The sequence below is a fragment of the Rhinatrema bivittatum genome, chromosome 6 (genome assembly GCF_901001135.1).
Source record: "Rhinatrema bivittatum chromosome 6, aRhiBiv1.1, whole genome shotgun sequence".
In the NCBI taxonomy this organism is placed as follows: Eukaryota; Metazoa; Chordata; class Amphibia; order Gymnophiona; family Rhinatrematidae; genus Rhinatrema; species Rhinatrema bivittatum.
In genome coordinates, this window is record NC_042620.1 from 220,179,986 (window position 1) to 220,199,573 (window position 19,588).

The window sequence follows — 19,588 nt, forward strand, 5'->3', positions numbered from 1 at the left end:
ACAACATTCCTCCAGACAAATTTGTGAAATCTCCCTGCCACGACCTCTCCAAAAGGAGGGCAGTGGAAACCACACTGACCACATTGCTTGCCTTAAAGGCCATAACACCGGTGCCCATGCAACAACAAAATACTGGGCACTATTCCATCTATTTTATCGTTCCCAAGAAAGAGGGTATGTTCCAACCCATCCTGGATCTCAAGTCGGTCAAACGTCACCTGAAGGTCCCTCGCTTCTGCATGGAAACCCTATGCTCGGTCATAGGAGCGATACAGCCAGGAGAATTCCTCACATCCCTGGATATGTCAGAAGCCTACCTGCACATCCCGGTCCACCACGAGGATCAGCATTTTCTATGCTTCTCGATCCTGGACCACCAGTTCCGGGCACTACCCTTCGGGCTAGCCACAGCTCCCCGAACGTTCACCAAAATCTTGGTTGTAATGGCAGTGACACTGCGGAAAGAAGGAATCCTCGTACACCCATATCTGGACGATTGGCTGATCAGAGCAAAATCCCCAGAGAAAAGCCATCAGGTAACCAACAGAGTCAAAACTCTACTGGAGAACCTCGGGTGGGTGGTCAACACAAACAAGAGCTGTCTGCAGCCCTCCCAATCTCTGGAATACCTGGGAGTCAGGTTCGACGCCAGACAAGACAAGGTTATTCTGACTCCTACAAGGAGAACAAAACTGATGAACCAGTTGCGAAACCTCTTAATCAGTCTTCGCCCCAAGGTGTGGGACTACCTCCAAGTCCTCGGCCTCATGTCATCCACACTGGAAGTGGTCCCATGGGCAAGAGCGCACATGCGGCCCCTACAGTGTTCCCTGCTGTCGCGATGGAATCCGATGTCTCAGAACTACTCCGTTCAACTGCAGCTCCTGGAGGAGGTTCGAACCCAGCTACATTGGTGGCTACAAGAAGACCACCTGAGCAAGGGAGTAAGGCTATCCCCACCGACCTGGATCCTGCTCACCACGGATGCGAGTCTACGAGGGTGGGGAGCCCACTGCCAAGAACTGACCGCCCAGGGCAATGGGACAAGGAAGAGTAGGGTTGGAACATCAACCGACTGGAAGCACGGGCGGTTCAGCTACAGACTCCGGGGCGAATCGGTCAGAGTCATGTCGGACAATGCCACAACAGTGACCTACATCAACCGACAGGGAGGAACCAGAAGCCAACAGGTGTCCCTGGAAATAGAACCCCTAATGGAGTGGGCGGAATCAAACCTACAAGAGATCTCAGCCGCCCACATCGTGGGAAAAGACAACATCATTGTGGACTACCTCAGCAGAGAAAGTCTAGACCCAGGGAAATGGAGGCTGTCTGCCACAGCCTTCCAGTTGATAGTAAACCGCTGGGGAGCACCAGCCATGGACCTCCTGGCAACCCGATCCGATGTCTCAGAACTACTCCGTTCAACTGCAGCTCCTGGAGGAGGTTCGAACCCAGCTACATTGGTGGCTACAAGAAGACCACCTGAGCAAGGGAGTAAGGCTATCCCCACCGACCTGGATCCTGCTCACCACGGATGCGAGTCTACGAGGGTGGGGAGCCCACTGCCAAGAACTGACCGCCCAGGGCAATGGGACAAGGAAGAGTAGGGTTGGAACATCAACCGACTGGAAGCACGGGCGGTTCAGCTACAGACTCCGGGGCGAATCGGTCAGAGTCATGTCGGACAATGCCACAACAGTGACCTACATCAACCGACAGGGAGGAACCAGAAGCCAACAGGTGTCCCTGGAAATAGAACCCCTAATGGAGTGGGCGGAATCAAACCTACAAGAGATCTCAGCCGCCCACATCGTGGGAAAAGACAACATCATTGTGGACTACCTCAGCAGAGAAAGTCTAGACCCAGGGAAATGGAGGCTGTCTGCCACAGCCTTCCAGTTGATAGTAAACCGCTGGGGAGCACCAGCCATGGACCTCCTGGCAACCCGATCCAGCGCCCAAGTTCCCAACTTCTTCAGTCGCAGACGGGACCCACAATCCCAAGGGATCGATGCCTTCGTCCAGATCTGGCCACAGGAAGTCCTGCTATACGCCTTCCCTCCGTGGTCGCTACTGGGTGGGATCATCTGCAGGATAGACCACCACAGGGGACCAGCACTTCTAGTGGCCCCAGACTGGCCAAGAAGGCCATGGTACGCAGACATGTGAAGACTACTGACAGGAAGCCCTCTACCTCCACACAGGGATCTGCTCCAACAAGGCCCGATCCTCCACGAAGACCCAACTCGATTCTCTCTTATGGTCTGGCCATTGAGAGAACATGCCTGAAGAAGAGCGGATACTCGGGGGCGATGATTGACACTCTGCTCTGAGCACGCACGTTTTCCACATCTCTAACCTACATACAAATATGGAGAATATTCGAAGCCTGGTGTGAAGACCGCGACATCCTCCCACAGACAGTCAAAATCCCCACGATTCTGGAATTCCTGCAGAACGGCCTACAGAAGGGGTTGTCCCTCAACTCCATCAAAGTACAGGTGGCCGCATTGGCCTGCTGCAGAGCCAAGGTGGAGGGTGGAAGCCTAGCCTCTCACCCGGACGTCTCCCGCTTCCTGAAAGGGGTCAAGCAGATCCGATCACCCCTAAAATGGCCGGTACCCTTATGGAATCCCAATCTAGTCTTAGATTTCCTAGCTGGAGCCTCCTTCAGACCCACCCGCAGCCTGTCCCTCCGACTACTAACTTTGAAGACTGCATTTCTAGTGGCAGTCTGTTCGGCCCATCGCATCTCTGAGCTCCAAGGTTCACACCGGGATCCAAACAGCTACGTACGGTCCCCACTTCCATCTAAACCAAACCATCTCGCTATCATCGCCAGACGAGCATAAGGACTCGGAGGAAACTCACTGCCTTCGCCATCTTAATGTCGGCAGATTCGTAATCCGATACCTGGAAAAGTCAGAATCCGTATGAAAGACGGACCACCTCTTCGTCCTTCACAGCGGGAAGAAACAAGGGGATGCAGCCTCACGGGCAACCCTAGCCCGCTGGATCTAAGAAGTTATCAAGGCGGCCTACGTAGAGTCAGGCAAGCTTCCACCTCTCAAGTCAAGGCCCATTCCACTAGAACCCAGGCATTGTCTTGGGCAGAAACCAAAATGCTGTCACCTGCTGAGATCTGTCGGGCAGCGACATGGGTCTCCATTCATACCTTCTCTAGGTTGTATCGCCTGGATGTTCAGGCTCAAGAGGACACAGCATTCGCAAGGGCAGTACTAAGTGGGCCACGGGCAGCCTCCCATCCGGTTCGGGAGTAGCTTTTGTACATCCCATTGGTCCTGAGTCCATCTGCTACACGCTAGGAAATGGAGAAATTACTTACCTGATAATTTTGTTTTCCTTAGTGTAGACAGATGGACTCAGCATCCCGCCCTCGGGGGACAATTCCCGAGATCAAGACAAACACGGGTAAGCCAAGCTTTCCTCTAATTAGTACACCCATACCTACTGGGTGTCAGCGTTTTTTGGTTGAGTACACTGGTGGTCTCCAGCTATAACCACATCAACCAGTTCAAGTTAATCAAGTTAACCAAGTTATGCAAGTTAATCAAGTTATTCAGTCACACATATATCCACAATTGCTTTTCAAAGAGAATACTGAAGAGCATGGCGTCTCGCAGGGCTATATGTACTAGGGCTGACATCAGATTGAAATCTGATCCGTCTCCAACTGCTATCAGGAGCACACTATACCCATTGGTCCTGAGTCCATCTGTCTACACTAAGGAAAATTATAATTATAATTTGTTAATTTTTTTTGTTTTTTAATTTTTGTTAATTTTGTTATTCCTATCCTCTTCTCTCTTTTACTTTGTTCAGGCTCCGCTGTTTCGGACCTCTATCAGTTATCCTCCCCCTTACCCTTGTTAATTGCATTTTCCACCTTTTGTTTTATGTGAACCGATATGATGTGTACTTTAATGTCAGTATAGAAAAGCTGTTAAATAAATAAAAAATAAAATAAAACGAAATTATCAGGTAAGTAATTTCTCCAATTGGATTCATCCCATGTCTCTGGACTGGTTCAGTGGGATGATAAGAAAGTTACAATTTGGTTTCTTACGTGCAAATTTTCTTTTCTTGAGTCCTAACAGACCCATTCAGGATCTCACCCGTATTTGCCTTAAAGTGTATATATTTTCTTACAGAGCAGTTTCATCAGATGAAAGTTTCTGTTAATGGGCAATTATCATTTGCTTATGTTATAGGGATCAGGCTCAGTTTGGGCCATTTTAGTATCAACCTCCCCCTTCCCCGCCAACTACTTATTGGAGAAAAGTTTACCGGAGTTTTAAAGTATTGTGTGCTTTGATATAGAAATGCTGAAGGGATGCAGGTGGTACAGTACCCTGTATAGGGTGATATCAGCAAAATAGTTGTTCTATGCCTTCATCTGCTGGTAGAGAATAAAATCCATACCCTCCCAGACATAAAGCGCCACACCGCCTCCCAGGTGCTCCTCTCTGTCATTGTGATATAATTTGTTCTCACAGGACAAGCAGGATGGTAGTCCTCACAAATGGGTGACATCGAGGATGGAGCCCTGTACGGAAAACTTTTCTGTCAAAGTTTCAACAAGCTTTGACTGACACTGGCACACTGGGTGCACTGAGCATGCCCAGCCTGCAATTATCCCTGTGAGCCACAGGTGTCTCCCTCAGTCTTCTTTTTTCCGCTCTGCAGTCAGCATAGCGGTTGGAGCTCTGTGAGGATTTTTTAACTAATTACCTCATGGAAACACTTAACTTTTCACTTCAAAAAACACTTTTCCCTGCACAGGTCTCCCTCCGCGTACGTTTTTACGACGCTCGGTGAGTACTAATTCTTATTTTTCGGTCGGTTCCTGTCACTATCTTAAGGCTGTTAACTGACTGAAGCCTTCCCTTCCCCCATTTTTCAGTTAGCTTTAAACAGCTTGCGAGTATCTCTGTGACACTCTGCTTGCTTATGCTAGTGGGGTAGGGATTTTTTCCTTAACTTAGGACCTCTGTAGCTTCAAGTCCTTCGTTCCCTGGTACCCTCACGCAGTCGATACCCTATCGCTACACCGGGACCCGCCTAAACCGCCCTGGGCTTTTATATGTCATCAGCGCCCCTCCCCCCACGGTGCCCTGATGCCTTTATCCATGTTTTTTGCTTTTCAGTGCTACCAGGCTTTTTCCTCCTACGCACTGTTTTTTTCCTTGGGCTTCCTCGGTGCCGTCCCTACCCGGATGCATGCCATTGACGCACACGCTGTTAGTCACTGCCATGCATACTCGGGTCGCCGCCACCGCTGCCCGAGACACTTTTTAACGATCCCAGGGTCACTTCATCGATGCCACCCCCCCCTTTTGGGGATGCCATCGATGCCCCATCCTCCCCACCGATGTCCAGCCCTTTCCATCGGGGGGCATCGGTGCCACATCGATTCGTCGGTGGGCATCGATGCCGGATGGTCCCCATCGGTGGACATCGGTGCCGGATGGTCCCCATCGATGGACATCGGTGCCGGATGGCTTGTCCATCGATGGCATTGGTGCCGGATGGCCGTCCGTCGATGGCATCGGTGCCGGGTCCTTTTGCATCGATGGACACCGATGCCCAGGTGTTTCATCCATGGGCATCTATGTTAGAATGCATCCATCGAGGGCAGTCGATGCCAGGCTGCTCCCATCGGTGAAATTCGATGCCCAGGTGGATCCCATCGGTGGATATCCATGCCGGCTCGATTCCGTGGATGGGCGTTGATGCCAATGCCAGCCTTATGGCTGGCATCGATGCCCATGCCGATTCCAGGACTGGCGTTGATGCCGGGATGGAATTCATCGACTGGGAGATCCATGCCATCGATTCCATACGTGTCCATATCGATGCCACCGACACACGTGTCTGGGGCACCGATGCCATGTACACTTGGAAATCTGAGTCTGTCCAAATCGATACCGTCAACGTCTGTGGCCCTATAGTTGATGCCCGTGGCCATGCCACAAACGGCATAAATGCCCGCCTCCATGCATCGATGCCCTCGACACCTCCGTTTTCCTTCGGTGTCCTTGACGCCCTATTGATTCGACTCAGTCGATGCCGGTATCTTTTTCAATAACGGCAATGTTTTTTCGATTATTCGATTCCACATCGTTTCAAAGATACCTATGCCACTGCTGTCAGTGCCCGTCACTGTCATCATTCTCCTGGCCAGTCATCGACGATTTTTCATACCCATTTTGATGATATCCTCGAAGCCCCTTAGGTTGCCTTCAATATCGTCAATACCGACATAGCACCGCCACATAATACCCTCGCCTCCTCACATTGCTCCACGCTTTGGGTTCTTTTTTAAGCCCCGTATTAGCTTAAGACACTCCATTGTGTCAGGAGCAGAGCAGGCGTGCTGACAGTTCGTCATCGATCGCCTTCCAGGACGACGAGGGCTTCCATCTCGGCGCTGGGGAAAGACCGGGCCGAGCACCGTGGCACCCATCATCGCCGACATCGTGATCGTCCGCCGCTGACGCCATCCAGCACATCGGTGCCATCCTTCTCCAGGCTGGACAACGCTCGGGCAGAGCGACATCACCACTGCCATCAGCACTGTTCCTACAGTTTTGGCAGTCCTTGGTGATCCAGAACTTCCGGATCCAGGTCCGACAGCTTCTGCATTGGCGTCACGACACATCGAGCCGCTGTGACGAGGGAGGGAACATGAGTTCCGTTAGGGCTCCTCTGTTCCTGGCGTGCCCCACCGTCAAGTGGTGTGGGACTATGGCCATCTGTTACACTTAGCAGTCTAAACGCCACTCACGCCTGGCCTGTCTCCTCTGTACCTGTGCCACCATACCGGGTTTCAGAGCGAGATGGACGTTTACGTCCCCGGCCTTACCCTCGAGGACTCCGGAGACCGTCGGGGTCAACAATCTTCACCGGCTCGTCTTGCGGCGATCCACGTCGGATGGTAAGTACCCGCTTCGGCGGCATTCCCATAGAGTTGTGTTCTCCCATTCGGACCGTGGTTCGAAAAGTTCTGGGTCATGTGCCTTTTAGAACTGTATTAGTGTCACATATCACTATGTTAGCTATGTTAGCCACAATATCAGGAGAACCCCTCTATCTTCTTGGGATTGCAGCAGGGCTTCTTCTCTTGTCAGTAACAAGTCCCTGTGCCGACCAATGCTCTGACTCTTGGTTCCCTCCCAACCAAGGTCCAGCTGCATTGGCTGATCTGCTAAACATGAGATTCAGCAACCATTGCCCCATGTACAAGTCCACCTTGAGGCCTGGCCACAGGTCTCAGTGTCTCCTTGTACAGCATACAGAAATGCGGGTACCACTTACCGCTCACACACCTGCAGGAGCCTACATGATATCCTCCATTGGGACACCTCTTGGTCTCCCATCTGGTCAGATATCAGAGCGGCCACCCCACCTTGTACCAAAGTCCCGGTACACTCCCCCAGGCGCTACGAAGTGCAGAGGGGAGAAGGGAGGGGGGTTGGGGAGTTTTAATTGCACTATTCTTTCTTTTAACAGAAAATAGTTACTCTCCGCACATCCTGGACCTAAGAAAATCCAACTTTCTTTAGACGTCACAGGTACAATGGTATCTTTGGTTACCATCACTCCATACTGCAGTAAGTACATTATTTTAATGTTTCTATGTGCTTTATGGTGAGTCAACATTACAACCCCAAGCTCTGCCGCCGGCACCAGCTTCGGTAAGTGAACTGTCTCTTGCATCACTGTTGGTGAATGCTGTTTTCTCTGCGGAGTGTAACATCATTCACTTTCCTTTCAGTACATGCAAAGAGCTCTCACTTTTTTCAGGACTCACTATACATTTACTAACTGGGATTACTGTCACTGCCATAAATCCCTTCTGTAACACTTCTGGACACCACAGTCTTAAGACCCTCTTGTCCAGCATGCGCACAGACATTCTGATACATTGTTATATGTCCCTGCGCATATTTTCCATAACCTCAACCTTTCAACTTTTCATGGTTGGGCTATGGGGTTTCTTCCCACTATGCATTTTTTCTCATAATTCAAAACTGCTATGGGTTATATTCAGTGACATTCTATACTCAATGGACCTAAGTGGTTTCATTGCTTTCGTCCCTGATTCTTATCCCAGTTCGAACTAGGACCTAGTCTCCTTCGACTCATGCTCGCAATTCCTTAGGGTTATAAAGTTTCTCCTGAAAGCTGTCAACCCATTATGCATCTATTGCACTCCAGCATAGTTTCTCATAAACTTCCTGGACGTTGCACCCATGAGTTATGCCCTTATGCCTTCCAATACTGCTTTTGCAACAATTCTTTGTGCATACAGACAGACAGCATAGGGACAATGTGCTTTCCAACTCATAAGCACGCACAACCTCTTAGCTGCTCTGCTAGACAGCTGCGCAGCTCTACCCTTGGCCCTTGTTCACTTCATGCGTCTTTGGGCCACATATCTAAGAGATTTAATGAACGCTCTATCTGACCTTCTCCACGTAGGTTCTATCCTCTCGAATGGTCTCAATTACATGTGTATAGGGCAAATCTTTTAACGCTGAGTTTAACTAAACTTTCCTCTGCGTCTGCATCATTCCATACGATGCACAGGTTCTGCTCCCTACACATGTTTCCTATGCGTTCCCTTAGATGCCTTTTCTTCCATCAAAGGCCTCTTCAATATATCTCTTCTGCTGCCTCTCGTAGCCAGCATTCTTCTAATGTTGAACTGGGATGGGGTTCAGTATTCTTTTCCCCACTCCCTGACTGAGATCAGTATGCTTCCCATACTTCTCAATCCATCATATCAGTAACCTTTTATTCCCTCACCAGTCAGTCCCAAATCATAGACTTACTGATGTTCTTAGGTTCTGGTAGCGTCACAAAACCTTCTAAACATAAATCTTGCCGTTTAATATGGCAGGCTTTACCTCCTGACGCTAAAAAAAAAAAAAAAAAAGAGGTATTACCCCTTTTACTTTTCCACCATTTTTTCTTACTCCCTCGGATTCTGTTCTCCAGACATCCTCCACATAGATACACCTTTCTCTTAGGAGGTGTATCGTTTTGGGAGTTGGGTTCCCGTTTTCGGTAATCCTCTCTGAGTCGGCTTACCATGGATTATCCACTGATCAAGCCGCCTCTATTTCTCTAATCACGGAATGAACATATATATTCTCCTTATAAGTCTCATACATTCTACGTTTGAGCCTTTCCATTCCTCTCTTCCACAGTTTGGCAAGGGAACTTCTTTCCCTCTTAATGTCATTCCTGCCAGCAGGGTCTGTGAGTTATGCACTCTTTCCATACTCACCTGACTCCGTTCCTCTGCCACTGAGTAGTTCTACGCATTCAACTTTCTATCCTTTTCAGGTAGATGTTGTATCTCCGTTCCTCAGGAAATACTCTATTAATTTTTCCTAACCTCTCTCTCTCGCCCTAGGGAGAGACTGGGTTTTCCACATTCATGGACAGTAATGCTGCGCTTACATTCTATCTACATTGCACTGCATTCCATGTGAATTCCACTTGACTCTTTCCTTCATGCAAGGGTCAAGCTGCTACTTCCAGTGGCCACACAGACCTAATCCTTCTGATTAAGTGGTCTATATTTCCTTTCCTACCAACAAGCAGACATTTCACTACAACACTGTGGGTATCCACATACTGTTGTGTCCGTCTTAGCCTTAACAGCTTCCCTTTGGTTACTGCTGCTTGTACTTTTTTATCAGGTTGCAGCCTGGAGTCCTCTCCATACCTTCGCAGCCTATTATTGCTTACATTTGACTAGCCGGCATGCTCCATGTTTGGCCAGTCCGCCTACTCTTACTTTTTTCAATTCACTACCCAACATCCTTCCACGAACCCATTATGGTGTTGCGGATGCCCTCCGTTCCCATTTCCACCTCAGTTGTTACGCCTTTGCGCATCTGCGGTGTATCTGGTGCATTCCCGGGCATCCTCAGCTCGGTACTCACCCATTTGTGAGGACTACCATCCTGCTTGTCCTGTGAGAAAGCAAATGTTGCTTACCTGATGTAACAGGTGTTCTCACAGGACAGCAGGATGTTAGTCCTCACGAAACCCGCCCGCCACCCCGCGGAGTTGGGTCTGTATACTTTTATTTTAGTTTCGCTTGCGCTTTTTAGCTATAAGACGAGACTGAGGGAGACACCTGTGGCTCACAGGGATAATTGCAGGCTGGGCATGCTCAGTGCACCCAGTGTGCCAGTGTCAGTCAAAGCTTGTTGAAACTTTGACAGAAAAGTTTTCCGTACAGGGCTCCATCCTCGATGTCACCCATTTGTGAGGACTAACATCCTGCTGTCCTGTGAGAACACCTGTTACATCAGGTAAGCAACATTTGCTTTCCCCTCTATAGCACTGTCCCATTGGCTATCCTCCTTCCACTATGTCTCTGAGATGCCATTTAAGAATATGTAATCCCTTTGCACAAAAGAACAGAATCCCCTGCTTCTGCTCACCTTTCTTCGAAGATATTCCAGTTCCTGTTTGTACCCCGGATCAGTCCAGACGAGTGGGTTTATGCATCCCTACCAGTAGATGGAGGCAGAGAACAAAACCTTGAGGCACTGCTAATTAACCGAGAGTGCCACCTGCAGTCTGGACTTCATAGAAAAAAAAAAAAAAGGTATAGCAGTTTCTTAACTTCTTGGAAGAGGAGAAGAAAGAGGAGGCTTCCAAGGTGTTAGGTTCCTTCGTGGGCCATCCCTTGGGTAGAGCAGAGCAAACTGAAGTTAGACTGTTTGTATTTGCCCACCCACCCCTAGCTCATCCTTTAATTTAGAGGCAGGTGCCACTTTCAAAAAAAAAAACAAAAACCCTTATTGAGAGTTTGATTATTCCCCTGTAGGCCACTACCAGACATATAGTGAATTCACTAATACATTTAAAGGACGTTAATTAGACACATTCCTACTCCCATAGCAACCTAAAACTTAACTAGGAACTGAACAAATTTGAGATGAAGGCAGTAGTGCAGCAGCAAGAGGGGGGGCTTCCCAGTCTTTTGTATCGAGCGTCACATGTATGATTTTTTACCCGCCAGTGAGAAATTGTACATGTGCATGCGATGCAAAAAGCTCCTGTCTCTTAGAGAACGAGTCCGATCTCTGGAGGCTAGAGTGGCAGACCTGGAGGAGCTGAGGCAGACAGAGAGATATATAGATGAGACCTTCAGAGACATAGTAGCCAAGTCCCAACTTCAGACTGTCAGTCCTGGTGCTGCCTTGGAGGAAGAAGGTCTCATGCTCGGAGAGCATCAACCTGGTGCAGCAGGAAAGGATCCTGTACCAAGGACCTGCTCTGCAGGTGATGCATTGTCCTTTCGCACAAAGGATGTGTCTTCAAGGCCTACTGCTCAGGAAGGAAGGGTTAGGTTGGCCGTCATAGTTGGTGATTCGATTATTAGGAATGTAGATAGCTGGGTGGCTGGTGGGCGTGAGGATCGCCTGGTAACATGCCATCTGGTGCGAAGGTGGCAGACCTCACGCGTCACCTAGATAGGATTTTAGACAGTGCTGGGGAGGAGCCGGCTGTCATGGTACATGTGGGCACCAACGACATAGGAAAATGTGGGAGGGAGGTTCTGGAAGCCAAATTTAGGCTCTTAGGTAGAAAGCTTAAATCCAGAACCTCCAGGGTAGCATTCTCTGAAATGCTCCCTGTTCCACGCGCTTGTCCCCAGAAGCAGGAAGAGCTCCGGAGTCTCAATGCTGGATGAGACGATAGTGCAAGGAAGAGGGATTCAGTTTTGTAAGGAACTGGGGAACCTTTTGGGGAAGGGGGAATCTCTTCCGAAGGGATGGGCTCCACCTTAACCAGGGTGGAACCAGACTGCTGGTGCTAACCTTTAAAAAGGAGATAGAGCAGCTTTTAAACTAGAACAAAGGGGAAAGTCGACAGTCGCTCAGCAGCACATGGTTCGGAGGGAGGTATCTTTAAAGGATACTAATGGTACATTAGAATTAGGGCATCCCGACAGTGAGGTTCGAATAATAAGAAAAGTAGTCCAAGTGCTTGTAACTAAAAACTCACCTGAGCTAAAAAAAATTCTAACTTATCCCTATCAATTAAAAAGCAGAATGAAAATACAAACAAAAAACAAACTTTGAAATGTTTGTATGCTAATGTCAGAAGTCTAAGAAGTAAGATGGGAGAATTAGAATTTATAGCAGTGAAAATCAGTACCTCCCTGGATTCGGAATTTGGTGCTGTCATACCTGCTTGGTCATCCTTTTGAGCCTCTAAGAGATATCAATTAAACTGCTTACTCTTAAGGTAGTGCTTTCTGGTAGCAATTTGTTCTGCCTCAGAGCTGCAGGTTCTATTGTGTAGAGATCCCTTTTTGGTTTCTTCGGACGAGGCGGTGTAAATTCTCATGGTTCCTTCATGCCTTCCTAAGATGGTTTGCATTTTTTCATCTTAACCAGATAGTATGTCTCTTTTTTTTTTTTTCAAAGGGACTCAGGTGGGAGAAGAGTGTGCTTAATTCAGTCATTTATATTTAGGAGAGTTCATCTGCTGTAATTAAAGGTCACTAATAGTTTCATAATCTCAGAGTATCATTTGTTCAGTTTAGTGGTTCTAGAAGTGTTGGAACAACTTTGAAGGCAATAATAGTTTGTTGAAGTAGGGAAGTGACAGGGGAGGCTTAAGATTCCAAGGAATTTCCCCTTCCCAAGAAATTGAGGGTGCACTCTACCAGGGCGCAGGCAGCTTGATGGGCAGAACTTCGCCTGGTGTTGCCATTGGAGATTTGTAGAGTGGTTACCTATTCTTGCTTATTCAAAGCACTATAGTCTTAACTTCTGAGCCGGGAAGAGGCTTCCTCTGGTTCATAAGTTTGGAGAGCAGGCTTGGTAGTATTCCACCCAGTAAAGGGACTGGTCTGGCTGGATAAAGAGGAAGTAGAAATTAATTCTTTACTGATAATTTCCTTTCCTCGAGTCCAGCCAGACCAATCCAGGACCCTCCCTCTTCTGCCAAGTGTATTATTCTCCTGATCATTTTCAGAATAACTACTTGTGTGTGTGCTAGTTGGCATGTGGATGTTAAGGTTAACATTCTTATCAAATAATGTAGGTTAAGCCTGTTCCATTTCTTGTTTCTGCTTGTTTCTACCTTGGAAGCCTTCTGGTTTTTGTTTGTGGGGTGAGGAAAAGTTTAGTGTATTAAAAATGTTTTTTCTTAGTTTGTAACATAGAATACTTGCAGGCTGAAGTCAGCACGGAGCTGTCTGCAAACCTGATAGTTTCCATCTGCTGGCTAGGAGGCATAACCCATGCATCTGAATTGGTATGGCTGGACTCAAAGATAGGAAATTATCAGGCAAGAATTAATATATCCTTTGTGCACACTGTCCCATTTGTGAACCCATTTGCAATTTAATACATCTGTCCCAAAGTGTGTTATGTACTCCAGGATAATATTTGCTTGGCCAAGAAAAGCGCAAAAGATTTTAACAAATAGCGTAATCAAATAGTATATTATTAACCCATAAGTTTTACACTTAGATCTGTCAGGGTTACAGATTGCAAAAGTTCATTCCCATTTGTGTTCTAGTCATAAAAGTTAGCCTGCTTCATGGACGATATCAAGTTTTATAGGCTCCAAGAACATGTGATAATATGCTATGTTTTGCAGCGTGTCTCAAGTGAGAAAAAGAACTTTTACGAAAACTCAAAATTTTATTATAGCTGTACCTGATAACCAGCACTGTATGAAGTATTTTGTATTTTATTTGTATTTAACCAATATTTGGAGACTTTTATCTGTAATGGGTTTTCCCTTTAATGGGTCTCCTATCTCCTGTAGGCTCCATTTGAGAAGTTCTAATAGAATGCAGCATGGTAGGGAACCACTGGAGAGGGGAAATAACATTTTTATGCAGATAAGTATAAAATCCAAAGGGGAAAGAAACATTTTATTTAAAAATAATTTTGTCTTCAGTGGTTTAATAGTGCTATACACAAAATACCACACGCCCCAGCAAAGCATTTCATTACAGCTGACTTCTTAGTTAGCTATTCTAAAATATTGCTTTTAAGATTTTCTTAGGGGAAACTTCTCCCACTATCATCTACACATTCTTTAGCTATGTTTTCCCCTTCACTGAGTGCTTAAATCTAAGTAATGTTATGATTCTGTGTCAACTTAAAGTATTCAGAAGTATTCAGTATTCAATAGTTCATTTTAAAAAGATGCTTATGATATTAATTCTGTTTTCTTAACAGATAATACTAAAGAGAGAAGATTTAAGCCTGACACTGAAATGATGGATCATGGGCAATCCCACCCTGAGGACATAGATATGTATAGCACTAGAAGTTGAACACTGATGATGAGTACATTTTGTATTGCATTGTGAAGGATTAAAGATGAATGGAAACCATATACAACGACTCAGCAGTTAATTTTGTGTTAGTTTTCTTTTATCACATATCTGCTAGCATCTTGTTAGGAACTGAATAAAGAAATAAACATTGCTTTTACTTTATTGTACTGTGGTTGATAACTAGCTTATAACATCTAAGTTTCTATAATGTATTTTTTTCAGTTTCCTTGGACCATCATTAGAACTATACAAAGCTGATAACATATATAATTCAAGATTGCACAAGTCTGTTTCCAAAGATGTGATGGGATGCATCTAAAGAAGAGACCCATGTATTCTCAAAAGTTCATGCATCTGAGTAATTTTTATGTTGATCCTCTAGAAGGTATCATAATATGTAAAATATAGTTTCTTGTAGGATCAATATAATTATTGGAATTCTGAGTAACCAAATGCTGACTTCTGGACCCTAACTATTGAGTTGACACAAAGCAATAAGATAGCAAATGTTGCTTACCTGTAACAGGTGTGTTCTCACAGGACAGCAGGATGTTAGTCCTCACATATGGGTGACATCACAGGATGGAGCCCAATCACGGAACACTTTTGTCAAAGTTTCCAGAACTTTGACTGGCCCCTACTGGGCATGGCACTAACCCTGCAGCCAGCAGGGGTCCCCCTTCAGTCTTGTTTAAAAGCTACAGGCAATGCCGAAAAATAAAATAAGAAAACGTTACGAACCCAACACTGCGGGGCGGCGGGTGGGTTTCATGAGGACTAACATCCTGCTGTCCTGTGAGAACACCTGTTACAGGTAAGCAACATTTGCTTTCTTACAGGACAAGCAGGATAGTAGTCCTCACATATGGGTGAGTACCGAGCTGAGGATGTCCGAGAAATGCACCAAATGTACCCAGGTGTGCAAAGCACTATTTGGTCGAGGGCATCATGAACCCTAACGGGCAGGTGGAAGGGTGTTGGTACGTCACATTGTAAACAGGTTACAAAGGACAGACTGGCCGAAGATGAAATCTTGTTTTCCGGCTTTGTCCAAGCAATAGTGGACTGCAAAAGTATGGAGAGAACTCCAAGTGGCAGCCCTACAAATGTCAGGAAGCGGCACCGATCGTAGATGTGCTACTGAAGTCGCCATGGCCCTCACAGTGTGTGCTTTTACACGGTCTTGAAATGGAATGCCTGCTTGCTGATAGCAAAAGGATATGCAGTCCGCCAACGAGGAGGAGAGAGTCTACTTGCCTACAGGCTTCCCTAACTTGTTAGGATGGAAAGAGACAAACAATTGAGTGCTTTCCCTGTGGGCAGCTGTACGGTCTAGGTAGAACGCTAGAGCCCGTTTGCAGTCAAGGGTATGCAAAGCCTGTTCTCCTGGATTGGCGTGGGGCCTGGGAAAGAAGGTAGGTAGTATAATGGATTGATTAATGTGAAACTCCAATACTACCTTAGGTAAGAACTTAGGGTGAGTATGGAGTACTGCCCGGTCCTGCAGAAGTTTAGTGTAAGGCGGATAGGTAACTAGGCCCTGTAATTCACTAACTCTGCGAGCTGAAGTGATTGCCAAAAGGAAAATCACTTTCCATGTGAGATATCGAAGGTCACAGGAGTGAAGAGGCTCGAATGGTGGTTTCAGGAGCCGACCCAAAACCAGATTACGGTCCCAAGAAGGGGCCGGAGGACGCAGTGGAGGCTTGAGGTGAAGCAAGCCTTTCAGAAAACGTGTTACAAGGGGTTGTACTGATATAGGAACATCCCCGACACCTTTATGGAAGGCGGCTACCGCACTGACATGCATTCTGATGGAAGAAGTTTTTAGGCCTGACTCTGACAAGTGCCAGAGATAGTCCAAAAACTTCGTGATTGGACAGGTAAAGGGGTCAAGGGACTGAGAAGAGCACCATGACGTAAACCTGTTCCATTTGTAAGAGTAAGATTTTCTCGTGGAAGGCTTCCATGAAGCAATCAAGACACGGGAAACTGGTTCAGAAAGGTTAAGTGGCTGAAGGATTAACCTTTCAGCATCCATGCCGTCAGGGACAAGGCTTGAAGATTGGGGTGGCGGAGGCACCTGTCATTTTGAGTGATGAGAAGAGGGTCCTTTCCCAAGGGAATGTGCCTGCGAATGGAGAGATCCTGAAGTATTGGAAACCACACTTGGCGTGGCCAGTGATGTGCTATCAGGATCATGGTTTCCTTGTCCTGACGTAACTTCACGAGAGTCTTCGAGAGAAGAGGAAGTGGAGAGAATGCATAAAGTAGACTGGTTGCCCACGAGAGGGAGAATGTGTCTCTGGGTTGAGTGTTTGCTGCGAATGAGAGAGCAGAAGTTCTCTACTTTGTGATTTTGAGGAGACGCAAGAGGTCTATGTGAGGATATCCCCATTGTTGGAGATGGAGTTCGCTACTGAGGGGTTGAGAGACCACTCGTGCGGTTGAAAGATGCGACTCAGCTTGTCTGCCAGCACATTGTCCACTCCCGGCAACCAGGTGGCCCTGAGGTACATCGAATCGGAGAACGCTTCCGCCCATAACTGTGCAACTTCCTGACACAGAAGGAAGGAGCCCGTGCCTCCCTGTTTGTTGATGTACCACATGGCCACCTGGTTGTCCGTCTGGATCAGGATAACTTGATTTGAGAGGCGATCCTGAAATGCCGAGAGCATATCTGATTGCTCGAAGCTCCAGGAAATGTATTTGGTGTTTGGCTTCCTCTGGAGACCAAGATCCTTGTGTCTGCAGATTGGCCACATGGGCTCCCCAGCCGAAGTTGGAAGCATCGGTGGTGAGAGTTAATTGAGGGTCTGGAGCCTGAAAGGGCAAGCCTTGGAGGAGATTGTTCTGATTTCTCCACCAGGTAAGAGACTGATGGAGTGAGTCGGTTACGTGGACAATGGTCGACAGGGGCTGAATGCTTTGAGTCCACTGTGACCATAGAATCCACTGCATGACTCTCATGGCCAAACGGACCATTGGTGTGACTTGCACTGAGGACGCCATGTGTCCCAGGAGGATGAGAAAGTGGCGTGCAGTCGCGGAGTGCTGAGACTGCAGCTGGTGCGCAAGAGACACGAGAGTGAGAGCTTGCTGTCAAGGTAGAAAAGCCTTTGCCTGCAAGGTGTCCAAGTCTGCCCCAATGAACAACAAGGTTTGAGATGGGACTAAAGAGGATTTGTCGTAATTGACGAGAAATCCTAATGAAATTAGAGTGTGTAAGGTTAGATTGAGGGACGACAGAGCAGCTTGCTGAGTGGGAGCCCTGATTAACCAATTGTCTAGATAGTGGTAGACGTGAATACCCTGAGTCCTTAGGAAGGCTGCAACCATTACGAGGTATTTTGTGAAGACTCGTGGCGCAGATGCTGGGCCGAATGGAAGCACTCGGTACTGGTAGTGCTTGGGGCCTACTAGAAACCTCAGGTATTTGCGATGAGATGGAGTTATCGCAATATGAGTGTATGCATCCTGGAGGTCGAGAGAGCAGAGCCAGTCTCCTCTTTGTAAAAGAGGAAGAAGCGAGCCTAAGGTTACCATCTTGAACTTCTCTTGCTGGAGGTATTTGTTGAAGGCCCGTAAATCCAGAATACAACGAACGCCTCCCGATTTTTTGGGATTAGAAAGTACCGGGAATAGAATCCTAGGCCGTGCTGAGAGTAGGTTATGGTTTCTATTGCCTTGGACTGGAGAAGGCGGGAGACCTCCTGATCCAGAAGGATGGAGTGATCGGATGTTCTCCACATCGGTAGAGGTGAGGAGTCTCGTGGCTCGGAGAGAAAGTACAGATGGCAACCTTGAGCAATTATCGCCAGTACCCATTGGTCTGAGGTGATTGAGTGCCATATATTGTTGAAGTGGCACACTCAATCTCCCACTGGTATGTGAGTCAATGGAAGTTGGCTGTTGCTCTCTAGGTAGAAGTCAAAAACCTGAAGCAGGTCCTGGTTGAGGAGCTTCTTGCGGTTTTTGTTTCCGTGTCTGACGAGATTGGGCTTTTTGAAAAGGTCTCGTGGAACGGGATCTGGCTGGTGGTGGGTAGGACTTCTTTGGGTGGAAGAATGAGTTTTTAGAGTCCTTTCGGAAGGGCTGTTTTGAAGCGTAGTCAGAAGGTATCAGAGAGAGCTGGCTTCTCATGATGGTCCTTAAGTTCCACCACCGTCCGTTGAATCTGTTCTCCAGATTATCTCCTACACAGGGTACGTCAGATAACCTGTCTTGTACCTCAGGTCGAAGGTCGGAAGACTTGAGCCAGGCCCATCTCCTTGCCGAAATAGCTGCTGCAGATACTCTAGTAGCAGTATCAAAGATATCACAGGATGATCTGATCTCATGCTTGCCTGCCTCAAACTCTTGTTTTACTAGGGTTTGGAGTTGCTCTTGAAATTGCTGAGGCAGGGAGTCTGTTAAATCTTGTATCTGCTTAAAAATGACCCTATTATATTGGGTCATATAGAGCTGATAAGCGGCAATTCGGGAAATGAGCATTGATCCTTGGAAGACACGGCGACCAATGGCATCTAGAAACTTCTGTTCCTTGCCAGGAGGAAAAGAAGTGTGAGGCTTTGATCTTTTTGCTCTTTTCTGTGCGGATTCTACCACTACAGATTGGTGATCCAATTGAGGTTTTTGAAAACCTGGAGCTGACTGCACCAAATAGTTAGTGTCAGCTTTTCTGTAGACTGGAGCAATGGAGTCAGGATGTTCCCAGTTCTTCTTGAGGAGATCCAGAAGAACCTGGTGGATAGGGATGGAGGTTATTTCCTTGGGAGCATCCAGGAATTGAAGCAACTCCATCATCTGATGTCTATCATCCTGTTCAGTCTGTAATTGGAAGGGAACCAATTCAAACATTTCCTTCACAAAATTTATAAAGGAAAGGTCCTCTGGAGGAGAACGCTTTCTACTTTCAGTGGGTGAAGGTGGTGAAGGCAAATCATCGGTGTCTGGGGAGGAATCATCAGTCCAGGTATCATAGGGATCAGCACCTGTCCCTCTAGGAGCTAGAGGGGTCGGGTGGTGGGATACCTGAGGGTCCTGGTCTAGGCTCCAAAGAAATTGAAGGAATAATTAGAGGCACCAGCGCAGGCATCGATGGATGGCTCGGTGGCGCCGATGGGCGTATCGGCACCGATGACTGGATTGGTGGCGAGGGACGTATAGGCATCGATGGCTGAGGCAGAACTCCCGATGGAGGGATGCGGAACGGTGTTTCTCCTC

At 47.3% G+C, this 19,588-nt stretch overlaps 1 protein-coding gene across 5 annotated transcripts in view; it reads left to right on the plus strand.

Annotated features, from left to right (window-relative positions):
- APOOL (apolipoprotein O like) overlaps positions 1 to 19,588 on the plus strand; it is a 267,269-nt gene that overhangs the window by 155,163 nt on the left and 92,518 nt on the right. Inside the window, exon 9 of one of the 5 annotated variants that reach the window (XM_029606574.1) lies at positions 14,262 to 14,421. The exons of the other annotated variants lie outside the window; for them this stretch is intronic. Coding sequence (XP_029462434.1) covers positions 14,262 to 14,359 — 98 coding nt within the window. The 3' untranslated portion in view covers positions 14,360 to 14,421. Of the gene's footprint in view, positions 1 to 14,261; positions 14,422 to 19,588 lie in introns of those variants that run through there. 5 annotated transcript variants of the gene reach the window in all.